The sequence below is a fragment of the Astyanax mexicanus genome, chromosome 19 (genome assembly GCF_023375975.1).
Source record: "Astyanax mexicanus isolate ESR-SI-001 chromosome 19, AstMex3_surface, whole genome shotgun sequence".
NCBI lineage: Eukaryota > Metazoa > Chordata > Actinopteri > Characiformes > Acestrorhamphidae > Astyanax > Astyanax mexicanus.
The window spans coordinates 10795247-10815576 of NC_064426.1; the positions used below are offsets into that span (position 1 = coordinate 10795247).

The 20330-nt window shown below is 38.9% G+C and overlaps 1 protein-coding gene across 1 annotated transcript in view; it reads right to left on the bottom strand.

Moving 5' to 3' along the window:
- Positions 1-301: 301 nt before the first annotated feature.
- The window catches only part of dnaaf5 (dynein axonemal assembly factor 5), a 65718-nt gene continuing 45689 nt past the window's right edge, over positions 302-20330 (bottom strand). The window contains exons 10-13 of the mRNA XM_022666225.2: positions 14000-14150; positions 9675-9831; positions 7292-7483; positions 302-864 (exon numbers count right to left, since the gene is read on the bottom strand). Coding sequence (XP_022521946.1) covers positions 731-864; positions 7292-7483; positions 9675-9831; positions 14000-14150 — 634 coding nt within the window. The 3' untranslated portion in view covers positions 302-730. The remainder of the gene's footprint in view (positions 865-7291; positions 7484-9674; positions 9832-13999; positions 14151-20330) is intronic.

Genomic DNA, 20330 nt, shown 5'->3' on the forward strand with positions numbered 1-20330 from the left:
TGCTTCAAAGGATAATGTTCCTATGTTGACTGAGCATTTTAGAACCCACCAAAAGAAGCATATTGTGAAACATGAATAGATCAAGTCACTTTTCAATTTTCAAGCAAGTTTTACTAGTTAAAGTACTCCTCTTGAATGGAACAACTGACTTCCAATACCCGTTACATTTACTTCCAACGGAGTTAATGCATTTTATATCAAAATTGGACATAAAATTGGATCAGTTTGGAAGTAGGATGTAGAGGGTTCCAATAAAGTGGACACAAGGTATAGGTGTATGAAAAAAAGAAAAACTCAAAAGTAATGTATTTCTGTATTTTATTATTTAAAGACAAATTCAAGTAGTAAGGCACATTTCAAACTATAAAATACTGCAGAGCACAGTGCCAACTTCAACAAATTAAAATGAAAGTTCATTATATTTATTAAGAACGTATACTGTTTATCTGTTATTCCTTTACGCAAACAAGTAACAAATAAATAGTATATTATGTTATTATATCATTGCTGTCAGGCAAAAATGTAACTCTTATCTCCACAATTGCAGTTTTACAAGAATAGTAAAAAATCATCAGAACCTTTAATGGACGTCAATGTAAAACACATTCTATTTGTCCAATAGTCTATTGAGCACAGAATTTTGACACAACATCGGGAACATCCCGTTTCAAATGCAAACTGACTTCAGTTCATTTTTTAATTAATAAAAATACTACAAAAAAATCTTAAATTAATTTACGATGTGTGAACGTATGTGCTCCAGCAGCTGATCACAATACTCAGCACTGCGCTGTTTCCCTCGTACTGCTTCAACCTCCTGCTGCAACAGAGCAGAGTCTGCCATACTGCCCACCTTCAGAACATCTGTAGAGAGAGAGAGAGAGTTAAAGAGCAAAGCAACAAAAATCTATATTGTTACCAGTTACTCTGTTTTACCACTAGGTGGCACTACTGCACTGATACAAGTTACCTGTATATCTGCTACATCCCCTAAAACCCAAGCAATCCCAGCAGCCCTGCCTTTATCAGAGTCAGCCTCTCTTCATGAAGACCTTGTGAGACATGACCGCAGAGCTGTGGCTGACCAGTGGCATCATTTCAGACAGTTCCATCAGTAAATATGAGCAGTATAAACACAGAGCACCTGATTCCCCTGAAGAGAAAACATGTTTGATCTGTGTGTTCAGGGTTTTTTTTTGCTTCTGATTGTTCAGTCATGTGCTCATGTTTCAGTGTGTAGAAAAAAAAACAAAGCTGTTTTGTTCTGAGAACTAAGAGTGAATTGCTGCTGTTATGGATTAATATGGCCGCAACTAATGACTATTTTAGTAGTCGACTAATCAGACGATTATTTTTTTAAACATGTAGGGTCCTAGACCACTTGTGCAGTACTAAAATTTTGACAGATATATTAACCTAAAAATTACAAAGTATCACGCTGGCTGGACGTTATTTTCAGGAGATTCAATTGAGATGTAAATATTAACTATATATATATATATATATATATATATATATATATATATATATATATATATATATATATATATATATATATATATACATTTTTTTTACACACAAAAGATTAAGGGACCACTTCAGTTTCTGAATCAGTCTTATCTTATTTTGATATATATATATATATATAGGAATATGTTGAAATAAATGAACGTTGTTTTATTCTATAAACTACAGACAACATTTCTCCCAGATTCCAAATAAAATATTGCAGAGCTTTCAGACCTCATATAATGCAAAGAAAACAAGTTCATATTCATAAAGGTTTAAGAGTTTAGAAATTAATATTTGGTGGAATAATCCTGGTTTTTAATCACAGTTTTCATGCATCTTGGTATGTTCTCCTCCACCAGTCTTACACACTGCTTTTGGATAACTTTATGCCTTTACTCCTGGTCCAAAAAAAAACAGTTCAGCTTGGTTTGATGGCTTGTGATCATCCATCTTCCTCTTAATTATATTGCAGAGGTTTTCAATTCAGAAAAATCAAACAAACTCCTAATTGTTAAGTTAAGGAGTTAAACCTGTTTGAACTCACTTTTTCATGCTTTCTGCAGTAGTTTAACCCACCACAGGTAACATAAAAGTTAGTGTTTAAACTGTGCATCTTTCCCCACTGCTCTGTCTCCCTTGCTCCTACCCACACTGAAACCTCACTGGCCAACTAAACATAAAGAGAGGCCAATCAGGATGCTTTATTTCTCAAAATGTGTGCATGTGTCTTCCTCGCCAACACCTTTTTTTCCTTGCATGTGTTCTCTCTCTTTCGCTCACTTACTCAGTCACACATTAATGACATGTCGACCATTAAATTCCGCATCAAAAAATTTTCATAGTTGACGTTTTGGACCATGTCAACTAACCGTTGCAGCCCTCTGGGTTGCCTATACTGCCTGGCCAAAAAAAAGGTCACACACTTTAATATTTTGTTGATCCGCCTTTAGCTTTGATTGCAGCACACATTCACTGTAACATTGTTTCAATAAGCTTCTGCAATGTTACAAGATTTATTTCAATCCAGTGCTGCATTAATTTGTCACCAAGATCTTGCAGCAGCATTGATGATGGTAGAGTCTGCACAAAGTCTTCTCCATTCAGCACATCCCAAAGACTATCAATGAGGTTAAGATCTGACTCTGTGGTGAACTCTCTCAATTCCTGTGTGAAAATGATGATCTCATGCTCCCTGAATCACTCTTTCACAATTCCAGCTCCATGAATCCTGATATTGTTATCTTGGAATATGCTCGTGTTAGTCAGGGAGGAAATAAATCCATTGATGAAATAACCTGGTCTATATTCAGTATATTCAGGTAGTCAGCTGACACATCATAGCTCTGCCCCCACAGGCTTGTATATAAGGCACTAGTCATTATGGTCGCATCACTTCAGCTGCCTCTCTGCTTACCCTGATGCTCCATCACTCTGGAACAGGGTAAATCTGGACTCACAAGTCTTTTTTTTTTTTAAACCGTTTATGCCATTTAGAGGTGGACTTGTTTGTGTGTTTTGGATCATTGTCCTGCTGCAGTACACCTGAGCTTGAGATCATGAACAGATGGTTCTCCTTCAGGAGTGTCTGGTAAACAGCAGAATTCCTGATTCCATCTCGTACAGCAAGTTGTCCAGACCCTGAATCAGCAAAGCAGCCCCAGACCATCACACTACCACCACCATGTTTTACATTAAGTATGATGTTCTTTTTCTGTAATGCGGTCTATGGAGCTACACTAGTGTTTATTACCTTCATTAAAGCTCTGTTAAACTCAGTAACTCAGCACATTACAATATTCTCATTTAAAAATCATCTATCAATGAAACTGAGATATTATAATACAATCAAAAAGTCTAGTCCAAATCTAGTCAGTACAACAATACAAGGAAATACCAGCCTTAAAAATAGATCATGATTTTAGTTATGATTTATGAAATTTTTTAGTTTGTTTATTTCATAAATCATTTACAAGGCTATTTACTTTTTTTATTTTGTGACAAAATTGGCTGTTTTGATACTGTTGTTTTAATAATAATTGAAATAAAACAACAACAACAACAACAACAACAAAAAAAAGAAAAATTAAGGATGTGGATATCATGCATGTGAATTTTTTTTATTTACTTTTTTTTTACTAATTTAATATCAGCAGATGCTCAAAAACAAATGACTCTACCTTGGGAGCGAAAAATGTGATCAGGACATCCCTAATAATTGGATAACTCATACTTCATTTTTTGTACTGTCCCAACCTTTTTTGCTTTTTGTCTGTTTTTTTTTAGGCCATTTTGATTTAAAATAAATAAAGGCTGAAAGGACAGTACTGTACACTATTATAACATCGGAAAGTTGAAAGAAACAGGTACGGCATCAAACACGTCAGTGTGGCTTTGAAATGCAATGAGCGTGTAAAAGCATGACCAGGAAAGAACAATGAGAAGGTGATTGTCAAAAGAAAGCAGAATCAGTGCATTGTGTGCTCGTTATGTTACACACACACACATGTAAGATGATGCGTATCCCTGACAGCTCATCAGTTTAAACACACACTCCTCTCTCCTGCATCTGACCACAACAAACACTGACTGTAATCTTTGAAATGGCTCAAAAAGCCCCTCCCCCTTTACTCTGCTGTTATGGTCGTTACTTCAGCAGCTGCCAAGGGCAGAAGAGTTTTATATCAGCGGGGGAGATTATAAACGTCCTGCTGGAGAAACGATCAGCCTCACCTGTCCACCACCTCAGGCAACCCCAGCCTACAGAACACATGGCCTGTTCCCAGAGCACTTCCCATGTTTCCATCCAAACCAACAACCAAGACAGTCTTTTACTAGATTACTTTCAAGGGAGGAAAAAAGCAGCTGAGGATCTGGGATAGAGACATAAAGGAATGGAGAGGGGAGCAACATGTGTTATTGATTAGAACTGTGTGTGTGTGTTTATGGTGCATGGCCCCATCCCGGGGCCTCGCTGGAAGCATGCCAGTAGCAGATTGGATTATATGATGGATGGAGTGTATAAGGAAAATAAATGAGGCTCTTTGAAGGGCAGGAAGAGAGGGACCAAAGGATGAGAGCAGTGATTACATCAATTTGTCTCTTTACATCCATCCTATACATCCATCCTTCACTTTGCATCAGCAGCTGTGGGGATAAACCTCCATACACTATCCAGTACTAACACCATCCATCATACATAAACACAACTGAAGCACTGCTCTTCTTTAATAGTGAATATCACAGCTGAGCCAACCCAGCCATGTGACCCTCTGGTGTGCTGAGACACCTGTTACAGCTGTGGACTGAAACACATTTTTGGATTATCGTTTTTTTGAAATGTTAGCTGACAGTCCTCTAGTAAGTCATGCGAGTCTGAGTCTCTAGAAGTATAAAGTCTCTGATGGGCAAATCTGAAATGAGGCTTGAGTCTAGTTGGTACAGGTCCAAAACAAGCCTAGAGGCACTCAAGTCTGAAAATAATCTTGCGTCTCTGTGGTTTTAATGATCGTTAGGGGCGTCACGATTCTCTAAATCCTCGATTCGATTTTATTTCCGATTTTAGGGTCACGATTCAATTCGATTCTCGATTTTCTTTTTTACAGCAGAGAGGCCTATGCCAGTTTTAGATTAGTCTGTGGTCAGTCATTGGTTTGATTCATCAAGTTTACAATATCTTATTTAAAAAGGTGGGCTTGATATAAGTGATGCAAAATGATACAAGTGATCTGTAATACAACACATTAGGCACTAATGGTCAAATTTAAATAATTTAATTAAGATATATATGTAATGCCATCTAGTGGCTTTTTTGATAGCAGCAATGTGCAACGCAACATAAAATAAATAATAAAAAATACAGGAACAGTCATGTACAAAACAATAGAACAATTAGAGTCTTAACAAACTGAACTCTATCCTACTGTAACAGTTAAACATGAAAAATAAGACTTTAAGACTTTTTCGGTCCCTGAGAATTAAATTAAAGTTTTTTCCTTTAACAAAGAAATATTATTAACTTTATCTGAGAGAAAGATGCTCCTTAAGGTACCAAAACTATTAACATATTTGAGGCTAGAGAAAACAACTGTTATTTTTATATTTTCAAGTTTTTCTTTAAGAAGATGAGAATGTCCACATTCTCTGGAGAAAGGGCTGCTCTTTGAGCAGTCACAATGTCCGCAACGTCGGCTACAGTATGCTGCGTCATTTGCGTAGCGTGCACGTGCTTGCATAGCTTAGAGGGAGGGTCCATTTTGTCATCTTACAGGCAGACATCAGTGAACTCACAAATACAGGAGTACAAGCCTCCAACCTGTGGCTACATGCTGTCTCATCAGTGCTAAAGCTAACATTGATTTACATTAACTATATTTAGCATTAACATGATCAACTTCCCAAAATGTTCACGTGAACGCCAGAGTCTCTCTACCACTACCTAGCTACTTACCAGCATGGTTGTCTTATGTGATTAGAGTGGATATTACGCCCCTCCAATATTTAAGTGTGATCAAGATAATTTATTATGGCCAAGATAGCCTTGTGTATTTAATTGTAATGCAGTTATACATGACCTCTTTTTTATTGTTGGCTTGTTATACTCACCCTATATATTCCTGTTTTAATGATTTCAGATGGCTAAACAGAAACCTAACATATTCTGCATGCTACTGTCTTTACTAAGAGTGTTTTTTTAAATTAATGTTCATTTAAAAAAACATAATGATGCTGCTATCTGCATGTTTATGTTAAGCACACTGATATTTTGTATTTTATTTAAGTTTTTGTGTTTTTTGATACTGCTTTGTGTGAACTGCAAAAAGAGCAAAGTAGAGTAGAAGAGTGTTAAATAAATGTATAAGTTCAGTACTTTAACTTAAGTTTTGTTTATTAGTAATATTGCATTTTATTAGTTGCAAAAAAATGGGAATATCAAAATATCTAATATATCTAAATATCGGCAACAGCAATCAAAAAAACCACATCGGTCGATCATTATGTGGCTTGCCTATTGCCGACCCCTGCTCTAGAGTGTGAGTCCAAGTTAAGTCTTTAGTTTCTATTGACGTCTAAACTGAGCTTCAGCTCTCTAGAAAATGCAAATGTGAGTTATGTGAGTATTGAGGATGCAGGGTCGAGTTGAGTCTTCGGTCCCAGAGGTGCGAGTCTGGGTTTAGTCTAGAGTTATTGGTGTGCGAATTCATGTAGCAAATCTCTGTTCTGTGAGTTTATGAGCTGTTGGATGAAGTTGAATCTCTTTGGTTTTGAGTCTGAGTCAAGATTTTGGGCTGTAAGTCACAGTGGAGCCTTAATTCTCTAGGTTGTAAAGACTAGTTTATACTTCTGTATCAGTCAGTGCAGATTCTGAGGTTTAACTGCAAAGGCAGGAACATGTATGTGTAAACACAAAACCTGGCAGACCAATCAGAGCTGCATCTGTCTGCGTTGTGCGATACGTATTTACATTTCTGGGGAGGTGCATGTCTGGCTATATAGAAGGCAATGCAATGGAGTATGCAAAAGTTTCAGTGTAGATTTGACTCAGAAACATAAAATGGCTTTAAATCTGAGTGCAGTCTTAGGGCCTGAGTCAAGACTTGAGTGTTTGTGGTATGTTTCCAAGTCAGGTCTCTAGGGTACATTACCGTGTGGTGCAGGTCTAAGTGAAGTCTTTTGGCTTTAAGACTGAGTCCGTTTCTATCATCTCTGGGGTTCGAATCCAAGTCAAGTCTTGAATCTCTGTGTTGTAAATCAGTTGAGTTGAGTCAGTGTATTCTCTTACCCAGCACTACGAGTTGGATTCTTTGATCAGGGTCATCCAGGTACAGCAGAAGCTGCTGGAAGAGGAACTGCAGATGGGGGCGGTATGTCTGTGTGTCGTAATCTTTCCCTAAAGATGAGAACCACACACTCAAGGCCTTCAGGGCTTCAGCACGCACCTCGTCACTGCTGTCATCTACACGCTTTAGAAGCTCTGTGAACACACATGCACACACACACACACACACACACACACACACACACACACACACACACACACACACACACACACACAAAGACGAATAATACACTGTGATTTGCAGATTCACTACAAATAAGGTGTAAGCATGACAGTTTAGCACTAAACTGGAACAGTGTTGGCAGCTATTTAAGTGAACGTGGCTGTTTGACTGAGGCCCCGTCCATAGAAGCCATTTATTTTTAAGAACTGAGGTTTTTGTTTCTGTTTTTAAAAATATCTTCGTCCACACGAGCAGCGTTTTCAGAAATATCTCCGTCCACACAGAAATGCCATACCACTCAAAAACGCTGAAATGAACAGCAATTCTCTAGACATTTTGGAGGTTTTCTCGTCATTCCTCAGCAAAAACTAATTTTTTTTTTAATTGTCCCACCATTTTTTACTGTTCACGGTAAGGTTTGTAACTTACTAACTTACTAAGTGTTGCTGTTGTTGCGCCTCCCTCCCGATCGAAACTCGCTGTGTTACGTCAGCGTTTTCAGAAACCTCCGTTTTCGCCATCCACACGGCTTCCGCTGGAGCAGAGTTTTCAAAAATCTCCACCTTGGGAGGCGTTTTCGAAAACCTCCGTTTTCAGTCACAGAAAACGCTGTTTTCATGTGGATGGAAGGCCAAAATGGAGACAAAAACCTCCGCTTTTAAAAATACCTGGATTTGTGTGGACGGGGCCTGAGTTTGGCTGGGATGTGATGTTAGAAAGCAGGTTCTGACTAAGAGGGTGGGTGTTGCTGTTTAAGCACAGTTATTGACAGACAGAATTAATGATTGACCGATATACTGTCCGGCAGATATCAGGCCGATCAGGCCATTTTTTAGACAAGCAGATTATTTAGCTAAACTCTGTGTGCTGTTCTGCAGTGGGGTCACCAGAGCTCCCCCTAGTGTCCATTCCGCCATCCTACTAACGCACAGTAGAGGAGCTGAGGAACACACAGACCCCCAGAACCTGTTCACACACAACTGCAGCAAATAACACATCAGCTTAGAGAGAACGGTTTCATTTCAGCCTCCACTGGATCCCAGACAGCAGTGTAGGTTCTGTGTTAAATGTAGTTTTACTGTCTAGTAGCCTCTGTGCTAACTAATGCTAACCGGCTGCTTTAGCTCAGCTTAGCTAATGCTCACCGGCAACTTTAGCTTGGCTAACGCTAACGGCCTATATTAGCCCAAGGCTAAAAGGCTACTTTTGCTCAGCTAACGCTAACCAGGCTACTTTAGTTCAGCTCAGCTAATGCTAATCAGCTACTTTAGCTTGGCTAACGCTAACCAGGCTACTTTAGCTCAGCTCAGCTAACGCCAATCAGCTACTTTAGCTAACGCCAACTTAGCTACAGGATAATAGCAGCTGCTCGTCAGAAACTCCTGTTTATAATTTTAACTTTAAAACAGTGTTTACTGTAGATAAATAACTAAAATAAAAAAACAAACAATTAAACCGGGGGGTAGGGGGGAGCCCAGTTTCCCACTAGTAAATACAGCGTTAACATTTATATTACATTATGTGTGCATCTCATAAATACAACAATACTGGCATGTTTTGAAGGCATTATTAGTAGGGACTCTACGTGATAATGTCTGTTACCAATCTTGATATTTATTTACACAAAATACCCAACTAGTTAGTGTTAAAACTATTTTATTGATTTGTGAGTAAACAATAAAACACTGTGATAATGGTAAGATTTAAGTATCCATTAATTAGCTAATTTACCCACTGTTTACTTTCATTGGATTCTGCTTTTAACCATGTCCCTTATTAGTGTGGGTGTTGTACTGAATCAGGTATAAATGTAAATAACAACTGGTTAGGTTAGAGTGGGCTATTAATGCAACGCTTGGGGTTTGGCTGCTGTAATAATGTAAATTCTGTAAGTTAAAGATTATGAAATAATAATTTATCACATTTATATTGTATTATTTATTATCACAGATGACAGCCACACTCCCCTGCACATGAAGATGTACTTTTCAGAAGATATGGTGAAAGCCCTCTCGTACACTGCACCCTTTACAAGTGTAAGGGTCTCCCAAAAATAATTTGAGCCATTGGATGATGAACATGATGATAATGTTGTGATGATGAACAGTGTGTATCTGTGTTGTATAAGTGTGCTGTGATGAATATGAATGTGTGTGTGTGTACCTGGATATATCTTGTTGAGTGCCTCAGGGCTGAGGCAGTGTGCAGTGATGGTCATGAGTGTGTGCAGTGATCTGGAAGCCAGAAGGCGTGAGAGCTGAGAGTCCTCCTCCAGTGTAGAAATCAAATCCGCAATGAGCTTCTGCTCCACACTCAAAACCTAACATCCAAAAAAAAAAACACACAAAGTTTATCATTAATAACCCATTTATCATACAATATATTTGCACCAGATTGTATATTGTTTCTTTTAAAATCAAGGAGATAAAATAATTTGCACTGATTTTGTTGGAATAACTGACAACTGTCTAGAAAAGATTTTACCTAGAATCTAAAGCATTGTTGTGAGGATTTGATTGCATTCAGCAACAAGATTGTTAGTAAAGTCAGGATGCTTGATTACCACCCTACCACTTCCCTATTCTGTTCTATTCTGTTCTATTCTATTCTATTCTATTCTATTCTATGTTTGTGAGAGCATTAGCACATCTGTGTCAGCAACAGGTGTAACTTCATTAAATGTGGTGTCTTTAACATTAGGACATCTCACCAGGCACCTTCTTCAGTACACTGCTGAAACTAATATTGGTTATTGGTTTTATTAGATGTTGAACACATTCCTATACTTTCTCAAGGAGATCTTTTAAGCTTCAGGTCTATCAAGTCAAAAAGAACACTGAAGAACTCTAAACTTATCGTCATGTTCCTGAAACCAGTTTCAGAGACTTTTTATTTTTATATGGTAAATCATCATGCTGGAAGTAATCATGAAGAGATGCATATGACCAGCAACAACATTCAATTCACTGAATTCAAGCCATGATGAACATATTTTTTTGCACTTTAGGGCGCACTGGATAATAAGGTACACTATCAATCTTCTGGTCTATTTTCATACATAAGGCACGCTGGATTAAAAGGCACATTATGCGACACTAGTAAGGAACAGGGGTGTCACCATGTTTTTTATTTTAATTTAGCAGGTCTCACCGCTGGGTGGAGAGACCTGCAATGCTAAGCTAAGTAAAGAAAACTGTAATTCTTAAAAAAAAAAAAATCTTTTAAAGTAAAATGAGAGTTTATTTGGGTGAGTAAATCACCTCTGTTTTTTTACAGTAAGCTTACATTTCCAGATTTCCACTAAGACGGTTTGTCCCACATAGCTTGTTTTACGATGACAATTTTTGGGAAGATTAAAGGATTTTAAGTTCATTAAATTAAACTGTTCACACAAGGCAAGAGTCTGTGTCCACTCCAGCCTCAGATTTCTGGTCTTGGTTGACAGAAATGGAATCTAGTGGTAGTTGTAGACCACCTCCCCTCAAGGCTGGACATGTTGTGCATTCTGAGATACTTTCTCACCACAGATAGTACAGATGGGCTCTGCCAGCTTCAACTAGTCTGACCTTTCTCAAGATAATCTGCAGCACTGTCACTCAGTGGATGTGTAATCTTTATTACTCGATTTTGAATTAACTGCTAGAGAGGGTTGTGCTGAACATTTAGAAATACTCAAACCAGCTCATCTGACACCAAAAATGATAGTTGATGTAAACATTATGTTCTATTACCAGCTGTTTAGTATAATGATTCCTATTTAAAATCACATTTGTTTTGAATCCAGGTCATGCAGCTTGCCACGTGCTGCCAGAGTGGGTAGATGGCGCTCTCTCTCCACATCAATCCAAAGGGAGATGTCGATCAGCACAGGGCGTCTGTGTGCTGATGTGTTGGAACCGAGTCACTGCACTTTCCACCGAGTGCACTGTAATGCTACTCAGCAATGTTGCATTCTGCAGCAGCAGTTTAAAAAGAAGTGGTGGCTGACTTCACATGTATTAGAGGAGGCATGTGCTAGACTTCCCCCTTCTTGGGTTGGGGCATTACTAGTGATGAGGGATATACAACTGAGTAGCAGCTGAATGGGTGGGATAAATGGCCTAACTAAACAGGAAGAAAATGGGAAAAAATAGAAATAAATTTACTAAAAGAAAAAAAAGAAATCATTGCATTTGCAGTAATGGGTAATATTAGTAAATAATAGTTATGGTAAAACCCTGTTTAGTCATACAGTTTGCATTACTTGCATTCTACATTAGTCTCATCCCTTCTGAGCCAAATTAAAACTAAAAACTTTAGACATTAAACAGGTTTCGGTTGAATGACTACACTTTAACATTTCCCAACGAACTATTGCTTAAAAACCTTAATCTTAATGTGTCAGAGTGTATTAATGCTAATGTATCTGTGTTTGCCTTAAACAACCCCAAGCTCTTGTTTTCTCTCTCAACCTCCCTCTCCAAATGAGCTGATACCACCAGCTTATCACATCTGTGTAGGAGGAGAAAACACACACACACGTACACACAAACATACACACTCAAAAAGGGGCAATGAGAGAGGGAGGATGGAAAAACAAAGACCTTGGCAAGGGAAAGATGAAAGATGACATCATGGTATGGAGGGCAGCTCTGTTTGTAAGCGGAGGAGCTGATAGTTCTAGCAGGAGGAAGTGAACAGTGTTAGTGAGATGAAAACCTGCCTGCCTGAGAACAACTCGGCTTACATTCACCATCAGTGCCAAACAAGATTATATTCTCACAGAGTGTAGCGCCAGAGCTGAGAGACGGCTTCTGATCAGATCCATGCCTAAATATGTAAAAGGAAACAGTCACCTGACACCTGACAAACCTCAAAGTGAAAGACATTTTAAATTAGATGCTAAAGTTTGGCTTTGATACTAGACACACAATATTTATTTATCTGTCTGATTGACAGAAAGGGTGGGGCAGTTAGAGTACAGCTTCCAATGTAGAGAGTGGGAGAGACTGTAACTGTCCAGTTTTAAATGAGGGGGTGAGTTTGCTTTTTCCAGTGTAGCTTAATGATTGAGAAAGAAGGAGGGGCCATAGGTTATCAGCTTCTGACTGACAGGACGGTTTTAATTGAACAAGTAGCCAAGTCTGATGATTTATTGGAAGAAGCTGAACTGTCACAACCTTTTTTTAATGATAGTTTAAGAGGGGCTGTAACAGCACAGTTTTGACTGACAGAATGAGCTAACAATTACTGTGCAGTTTTGACTGACAGAAAAGGTGGGGTTGTAACAGGACATTTTTTGTTTGAACGAGCAGTCAAGGCAGTTACAGCACAGTTTATGACTGACAGAATGAGAGAGAGAGCTGAGAGTTACTGTACCATTTTGATTGACAGAAAGGGTTAAACCCTTAGAGTATAGCTTCTATTAGAACAGTATATCTTCCAGAGTGGGTGTTACAGTTTTGTTTGAGTGGGCTTTGTAAGAGTGCAGTTTCTTACCTGCAGATTGGGCAGTTTTTAATTGACAAAGTGGGCGGGGATATAACATTGCAGCTTCTGTTGGTCAGAGAGCATTATATATATTACATGCTTATTATATGCTGCTTTTCTCCCCAATTTTGCTGTGCCGATTATCCCACCCACTTAGCTGTATTCCCCTTATCAATAGGAATGCCCCAAAACCAGGAGTGTGAAGTCTAGCACATGCCTCCTCCGACACGTTTAAAGTCAAGCCACGTCTCTTTTAGAATTGCTGCTGGTATAGCATTACCGAGAATCCTGTGCACTCGGAGGAAAGTGCAGTGACTCTATACATCAGCTCACAGACGCCTGTGCTGACCGGCATCACCCTAGGAGTGATGAGAGGAAAGAGCACCATCTACCCACCCAGAGTGAGCAAGGCCAATTGTGCTTTCTCGGGGCTCTGGAAGCTGATGACAAGCTGCATCACTGGGATTTGAACTGATCATACTAGTGCTTTAGGCTGCTAAACCATTCGGAGCCCCTCTTACAGCACTTTTTTTTGGCAGAATGGGTAGAATTGTTGGTATTAAGGAGAGGCTGATAGTGTGCAACCACTGTGAATAGTGTGAGAAGTGTTTGATAGATTGACAGATTGGAAGGGGATAAAAGTGTCCAATGATTGATTATTGATTGACAGATTGGGCGGGGCTGTTACAGCATGGTTGTGTGGGTAAACGCAATGGGGAATCGTTTAGACTCGAAAACAGCACCGGAGCTGCTGGACAGAAGTGTGAGAACCAAAACGAAGTGTTACTGAGATACATACACCCCCACACACACCTGCTGCACAGCTCCAGCCAAGACACACACACACACACAAGAGAGAGAGAGAGAATGAGAGAGAGAGAGAGAGAGAGAGAGGAACTGTTGGGTAGAAATGCAGAGAGATTTTTGAGGCTGCTTCTGACTGATTAGAACAACAGAGTTCAATGTTTCATCTGGATATTCAGTCTCTGTGTGACGGTGTGTGTTAGTGTGTGTTTTACCTGTTCCTTTGAGATGGCCCCTCCCTGCAGCAGGGCGAGAAGGCAGCTGAGGGCGGATGTTCTGACCGCTGCAGATGTCCGGCCGGCTCGCCACACCAGGTTTGGCAATAACAACTCCTGTAGAAACACTCCAACATATTCACCAAAACACCTACAAAGAGAGAAAGATGGAGAGAGTGAGAAAAATAGATGGGAATGAAGTGGGTGCAAAGACTAGCAACACCCTAACAACCACAATGTAACACACAAGAGCCACCTAAAATACCAGCACTATGGCACCCAGCAATCATGATGCATCAACCCTTTGGCAACAGCATTCCAACCATCTTGCGACACCTTAAAACATCCACTTTAGCAACACCATAGCAACCCTGTAGCAACAATATATCAACCACCTAGCATCACTATAGTTACTATCTAGCAATCACTTAGCAACTACACAGCTACCAACAATTAACATAAATGTAAACCACCTAACAGCACAAAAAAGCAAACAGTTTGTTGAAGGCCTTTGCTACCATTCAGAAAATGCACTCATGGTGCAAGGTCTCTTTCTACAGGTAAACGCGAAGATTGGTAGATAAACATAAAATGCATAACATGCAAACCAATTATTAGTTAAATATCAACTCTTTCTGAAACATTCAATAGGCTCTATGTACAAGCCTTCATAGAAACATTACTACAGACCAGGTATACCTCATTAAGACACTTATTAGCAGTGTTTCTTTGCTTCGAAAAGTTTAGGGAATATTTAAAGTGTTGTCCTGATCATTTGGGCAAAGTGCGAAGTGAATTGTTGTGAAATGTTTAAAAAACGTACTATATTATCAAAAGTATTTGCTCCCATGACTTGTGTTTGGTGATGTGAGACTTTACTGGAGCTGCTTGGCCATGGAAACCCATCCCATAAAGCTCTCTATGCTCTAACTGCTTTGTTTTATACATCTGTGGACATGGAAGTGAATTGGATCCTTCAGCGTTCAATGATTTGAATTTGTGATTGGTGAACTTTTGGCAGTATTTAGTGTATATTAGAATTCACTCTGAAAAAAAGATTAGCCCGTAGTGGTAAGTGTGATGGAGGGAGTATAATGCCCTGGGGAAAATTCTGCTGTTAAAATATGTCTCTGACTGTGAATCTGTCTATGACTTGTCTATGGTGGTCAAAACATTCCCCTTCTGATCTCCTCTTATTTTCCACACAAATATCATGCAGATAACATAGAATCTGTGGTTGTTGTTTTTTTTGAGTAACAACAACTAATCGATGTATCCAACTTTGAATAGAGGATTTACTGTTTAAAGAAAAAGGAAAGGAAAAAGATGATAAACCAGTGTAGTGTGATACAGCAGTGGGAGTGATGCTCTGGGCAAAATTCTGCTGCGAATCTCTGGGTGTTTGATGTGGAACCGTTATGTGGAGCCCAATTGATAGAGGAAGGCCCTGTACAATCGCCTCTTCAGTCAACAGCTGGCATTGATGAAAATGATTCACATACTGAAGTATCTGAGCAGACAGTAGCTGAATTATCTGAGGGCAGCTCCCAGCAACAATGTTAAAAGGTATTTCCTATGATTCACCTCCTTTGTGTATTCCTCCCTGCACATAATGTACCAGCCAACACTCCACACGCATTAAGCTATCTTGGTTACATCTCTTTTCTGTGCACAATCATTCAGTTTGAAAGGAAGATCATAGAAGCACCAGCAGAGGGCGCTCATGTTGTTCTTATTTAGCCCATCACAGTGTCAGCACTTCTACTTCAGTCTTCTTTCTTCTGCTCCTTTTTTAAAATTCCCTTGTAGTGTGAAAACCACATGAAACGACACATTAAAGAGTCTGCATGAGTGCTTTCAAGGTCAGACACTTGTCTTTTCCTTTTCTTTCACTTGTTCCTCCTCTGACAGCTATCATTAAAGCTGGTATTTTGCTGCAGGAACAAAACCCAGGTCATGAGGAACCACCATTACCATGCTTAATTTGAGAGGAGTGTTGGGAGGGCTGAGTTTGTGGTGAATGTCGTGCTTTCTTGTGTTCCTGTGCATCCACTGGGACAGACACAGAAGACGGTAGAGCCTAGAGAACTGTTTCTGATGTCAGGATGAAAGCACTCCACTGGCATGCCGGTGCTGGCCATAAACAAGGCAGGCAGCAGAGCGGAGATGCCAGAAGTAAAGATTTTAAACAAAAGATGATTAATGTTGCACTGCCTAATACTGCGCAGGCCCCTCTTTGCCACTAAAAAAAAGCTTTGGCCCCTTGAGGCAAGGACTCTACAGGTCCTCTGAAGGTTTCCTGGTATAAATACCGCAGCATACTTCTTGCGGAGAGGACATCCACCACTTGGCTTCAGGATGGTGTCTTGGTGGTTAGCACAATCTTTCAGCACTCAGCAATGGGGTCCTGGGTTCAAGTCCCTCTCAGGGTTTCTGAGTTTCCATGTTCATCTTCCAACTTCCTCCAGAACCTCTAGTTTCCATCTTCCTTCGGGAACTCCAGTTTCCTCCCACTATATGCTGGTATGGATTGGCACTCAATGCATTACTGCCTTATGCAGTCCTCCAGGTGGACTATCATTTCCGGTTGAGAGTATGCAGTACACAATTGCCTGCTGTTTCTTTTGGGTGAGCTGAAAGTTATGTGTAAGTGTGGTTATGTAGAGTGTTGATCAAAAAAGCATCATTGGGTTCTCTGAAATGCACAATACAACTGTAACTTCATCATCATCACCAATGTGAGGTAATTGTGGAGACCACAAACAAGTAACTAACAAAGTAACTACATGACAACACCTGTGATTGGTTGTTAAAAGAGATTGTATGGAATATGTGACAAATAAAATTGTTCAAACCATGCAAGCTCCAGGGACATTTTGGAGAAAGTACTGTATGTGCAGGCGCTAAAATATAAGCAGCAGATCCTTTAAGATTTGTAAGTTCCCTTAATTTGGATAACTTTATGCCACTCTTGGTGCAAGAATTCCAGCTGTTCAGCTTGGTTTGATGGCTTGTGATCATCCATCTTCCTCCTAGTTATGTTCCAGAGGTTTTAAATTTAGTAAAATTTAAAAAACTTATAATTTAATAAAAGGTGGTCTCTTTTTTTTCCAGAGCTGTATATATATACAAATATCTACCTATAACATCTAAAACATAGCACACTATTTAAGTAGTTATACATGAGAGCGAGAGCTCTAACATGTAATATTGGCACTGCTATGCTGCGGTCGTAGATCGGCGTAGATCAACATGTTATAGCACTGACCTCGAGTGTATTATTGCAATTATACCACAGTTTTTGTATCACTGTTTCTTAAAAAGATTTTGAGTTAAAGAGGATGAGTAATACATGGAGAGCGTCGGTTTACAGTGCATTACCAACTGATAATGGCACTCACAGAGCGCCTCTCAGCCAATCACATTTCAGGGTCGGAACTAACTGTGGTATAATTCACAATAAAAAGAAATTCAGAAATTGATATAAAAGACAGTCACAAAAAATATGAACATACTTTTCTGAGGCTCTGGGACCCAGGGCACGGTGATAGTCATGGTGTATAATTGGGCAAAAATTTGAACATTGATGAATCTTCCCAGAAGAGACTGGTCAACCAAAATTCCTCCAAAACCGCAGTAATGAGTCAACTACAAAGTCATAAAAGAACTCTAAGACAAAGATCGTTAGAACTGTAGGCCTTACAACTCCACAGATAAGGTTCATGAGTTTCAAGGCAAAAAAACATGAGAGCTAAAAGCTTGCACAACAATTCATACCCCCATAAGAACATCCTACCAAACAGTCACAAACATGGTGGTGGTAGTGCACTGATGTGAGTATGCCTCGCTACTTCAGACCAATTACTTTGACACATGGGTGATTTATTCTTTTTCTTGTCCTGATTTTGTATGAATCTATTATTATGAATGTAAACTATTAAACTATTTACTAACAAATACAAAAAACAACAGAGAAAAGCATGTTTTTGTTTTGAGCCTTTAGGACTGATAGAGGATCTGGATGCATTATGTCTATTAAAAATGAAGTCTGGACTGAATCACTAATGATGTAAGCATACCTGCTGCTGCATACACTTAGCAAAAGGGTTCTCTGACATTATTTGGTGGTACATAGAGCCACTTTAAAAGTGATCTTTAAAAAATTAAATGCAAACGATTCCTCTTATAAAAATGAACAATCGAGAATGTTAAATATTAGATATTCTACTTACAAGTACAATTAATATTTTTTTTGTTTTCACTCTTAACGTCATTTCATAGCTAATGTTCTGGCCCAAATGACTAATGTTTGCCCAGTCTGGAGTTTATCTGAAAATGGCTCACTCAGAGCCTGAGTCATCACACAGTCTAGCTTAGCACAGTCTGAGCCACACAGAGAAAGCACTTTCAGGAGGTTAACACCCGCAATTAGTAATGCTAGTGCTGCAAGACCAGTGGCGTGCCATCATGTTGCATGACAAACTATATGGCCAGTGGTGTGCTCTCTTTGGGAAGTCACACCAAGCACTGCAAGTGATTAGAGGGTGCACCTTCTTTACTTCCACTTCTGTGGTTTGTGTAGTTAAAAAAAACAACAACAACAAAAAACAAACAAAAATAACATTACATGGCCACTTGCATTACTGTGTCTTTAAGACTGATACATGGGAAGGACCTAATGTTTTGATTGGTTGCTTTGTAACTTGATTAAAAAAGCAGTCAAACCATATTTGAACGGACCCTTGGCAGACTGTCCACTATAGACTCAAATGTAGGTATGCAAATGTGTATTTCTGGGTTGAAACACAAAAACAACACATTTCACATTCCCAGGCTAGACTGCATGGACGAAAAGTGAATTGTATGTTTTGAAATAAGGTATTTATAAAAAATAAAATCCTAATAATAATTAATCAGAGACTGTACAAAAGATGGATGCCATGTCGACGTTCCCATTCATTTAATAAAAATGAAGCAAAAATCTTCCGCCATGTTAGTGATCCTGATACCCGAGTCTGCGCAGAAGAGACCAGAGGAGGGAGAAAGATTGTGGAGAGACAGCCTTCTCATTTAAATAACCCCCGCCCCTGAGGGCTGTTTCGCGGTCACAGACTGCAGAGTGAAGCGGAGCTGACGGTCTGTTATTGGTCCCGCCCATAACCAGCCCTTTTATAATAACCACACCTTTTTGAATAGAGCTGAATAACGTTTTTAAAAAAGAATTCTGTGTGGATATAAAAATTTAACAATATAAGCAGAGGTTACACTAGCTGTTGCTTTTAAATAATGGAGGTAGAATTACAGTATATTGGAAAAAAGCGTGATTGAAAGTTTGAACGTCTGTTTTGCCATTGAAACCTATGGGGATGGGTGGGGTTACACAGCTTTCTGCAACCAAACAGCAGGGGGCGCCCGACCTGTGGTGGCTTCACTTTTGAGAGAGGATGCTCTGTCCAGCTATACACAGTCTATGTAATCAATCATTGGGGTTTCTCAATATTCCTTGTTATGTGTTTTTACGTCTTTGTGTTCTTGCATAACGTTATCTTCCACTGCCCAGGTTGCACTTCAGTACATAAATAAATATTTACCAAGAATAGTTAAAGATCTTGGATGTGTTCTTGCTTTGTCCCAAAAAACGTTGATGCAAAAAACCTGTTGTATTTTTAATAAACTGTGTTTCTGGTTGGGTTGAGATATGGACAGTGAATATGTCACATTTATGTTTAACTGATAAAAAATGATTATTTATTGATTGATTGATTATTTAGTTATGTTGAGAATCTTTAATAACTTAGCCTCTGTGGTAGCAGTGGTTAGCTCTGGATATAACATTCACCTTAAATGTAGATTTTATAGTCTACAATACTAGACAGCATTTAATATAATAAAGCAGCAAGTATGCATCATTTAAATAGTTCCTCCTGTTTGTTCTTGCAAAGTACCTTGTTCTTCCCTAGAACATAAGACCATTCTTCATGTTCTTGCTTATAAGACACACCCATTGTCATGGTGAATCATTAAGCACAAGGCAGGAATACCCCCTAGACAGGATTTTACTAGTCAGTCCATTGCAGGATTCCACACACATATTCATTTACATACTCATGTCTAATTTATTTAATAAGGGTCTCATAAGGAGTTATTACGCAATTCAACAGAAGACTTTTTACAATATCCTAATAACCATTCATTAATGTAAATGTTTTATACCAATTTAAAGGCTCTTTACACTGGCAATCTCTTACAATCTCTAGTATAAACATGTTTTTTTTCTGGAACCAAAAACTGTTTTACTTTAATATCACAAGAACTTCGCCCAAATCACCCT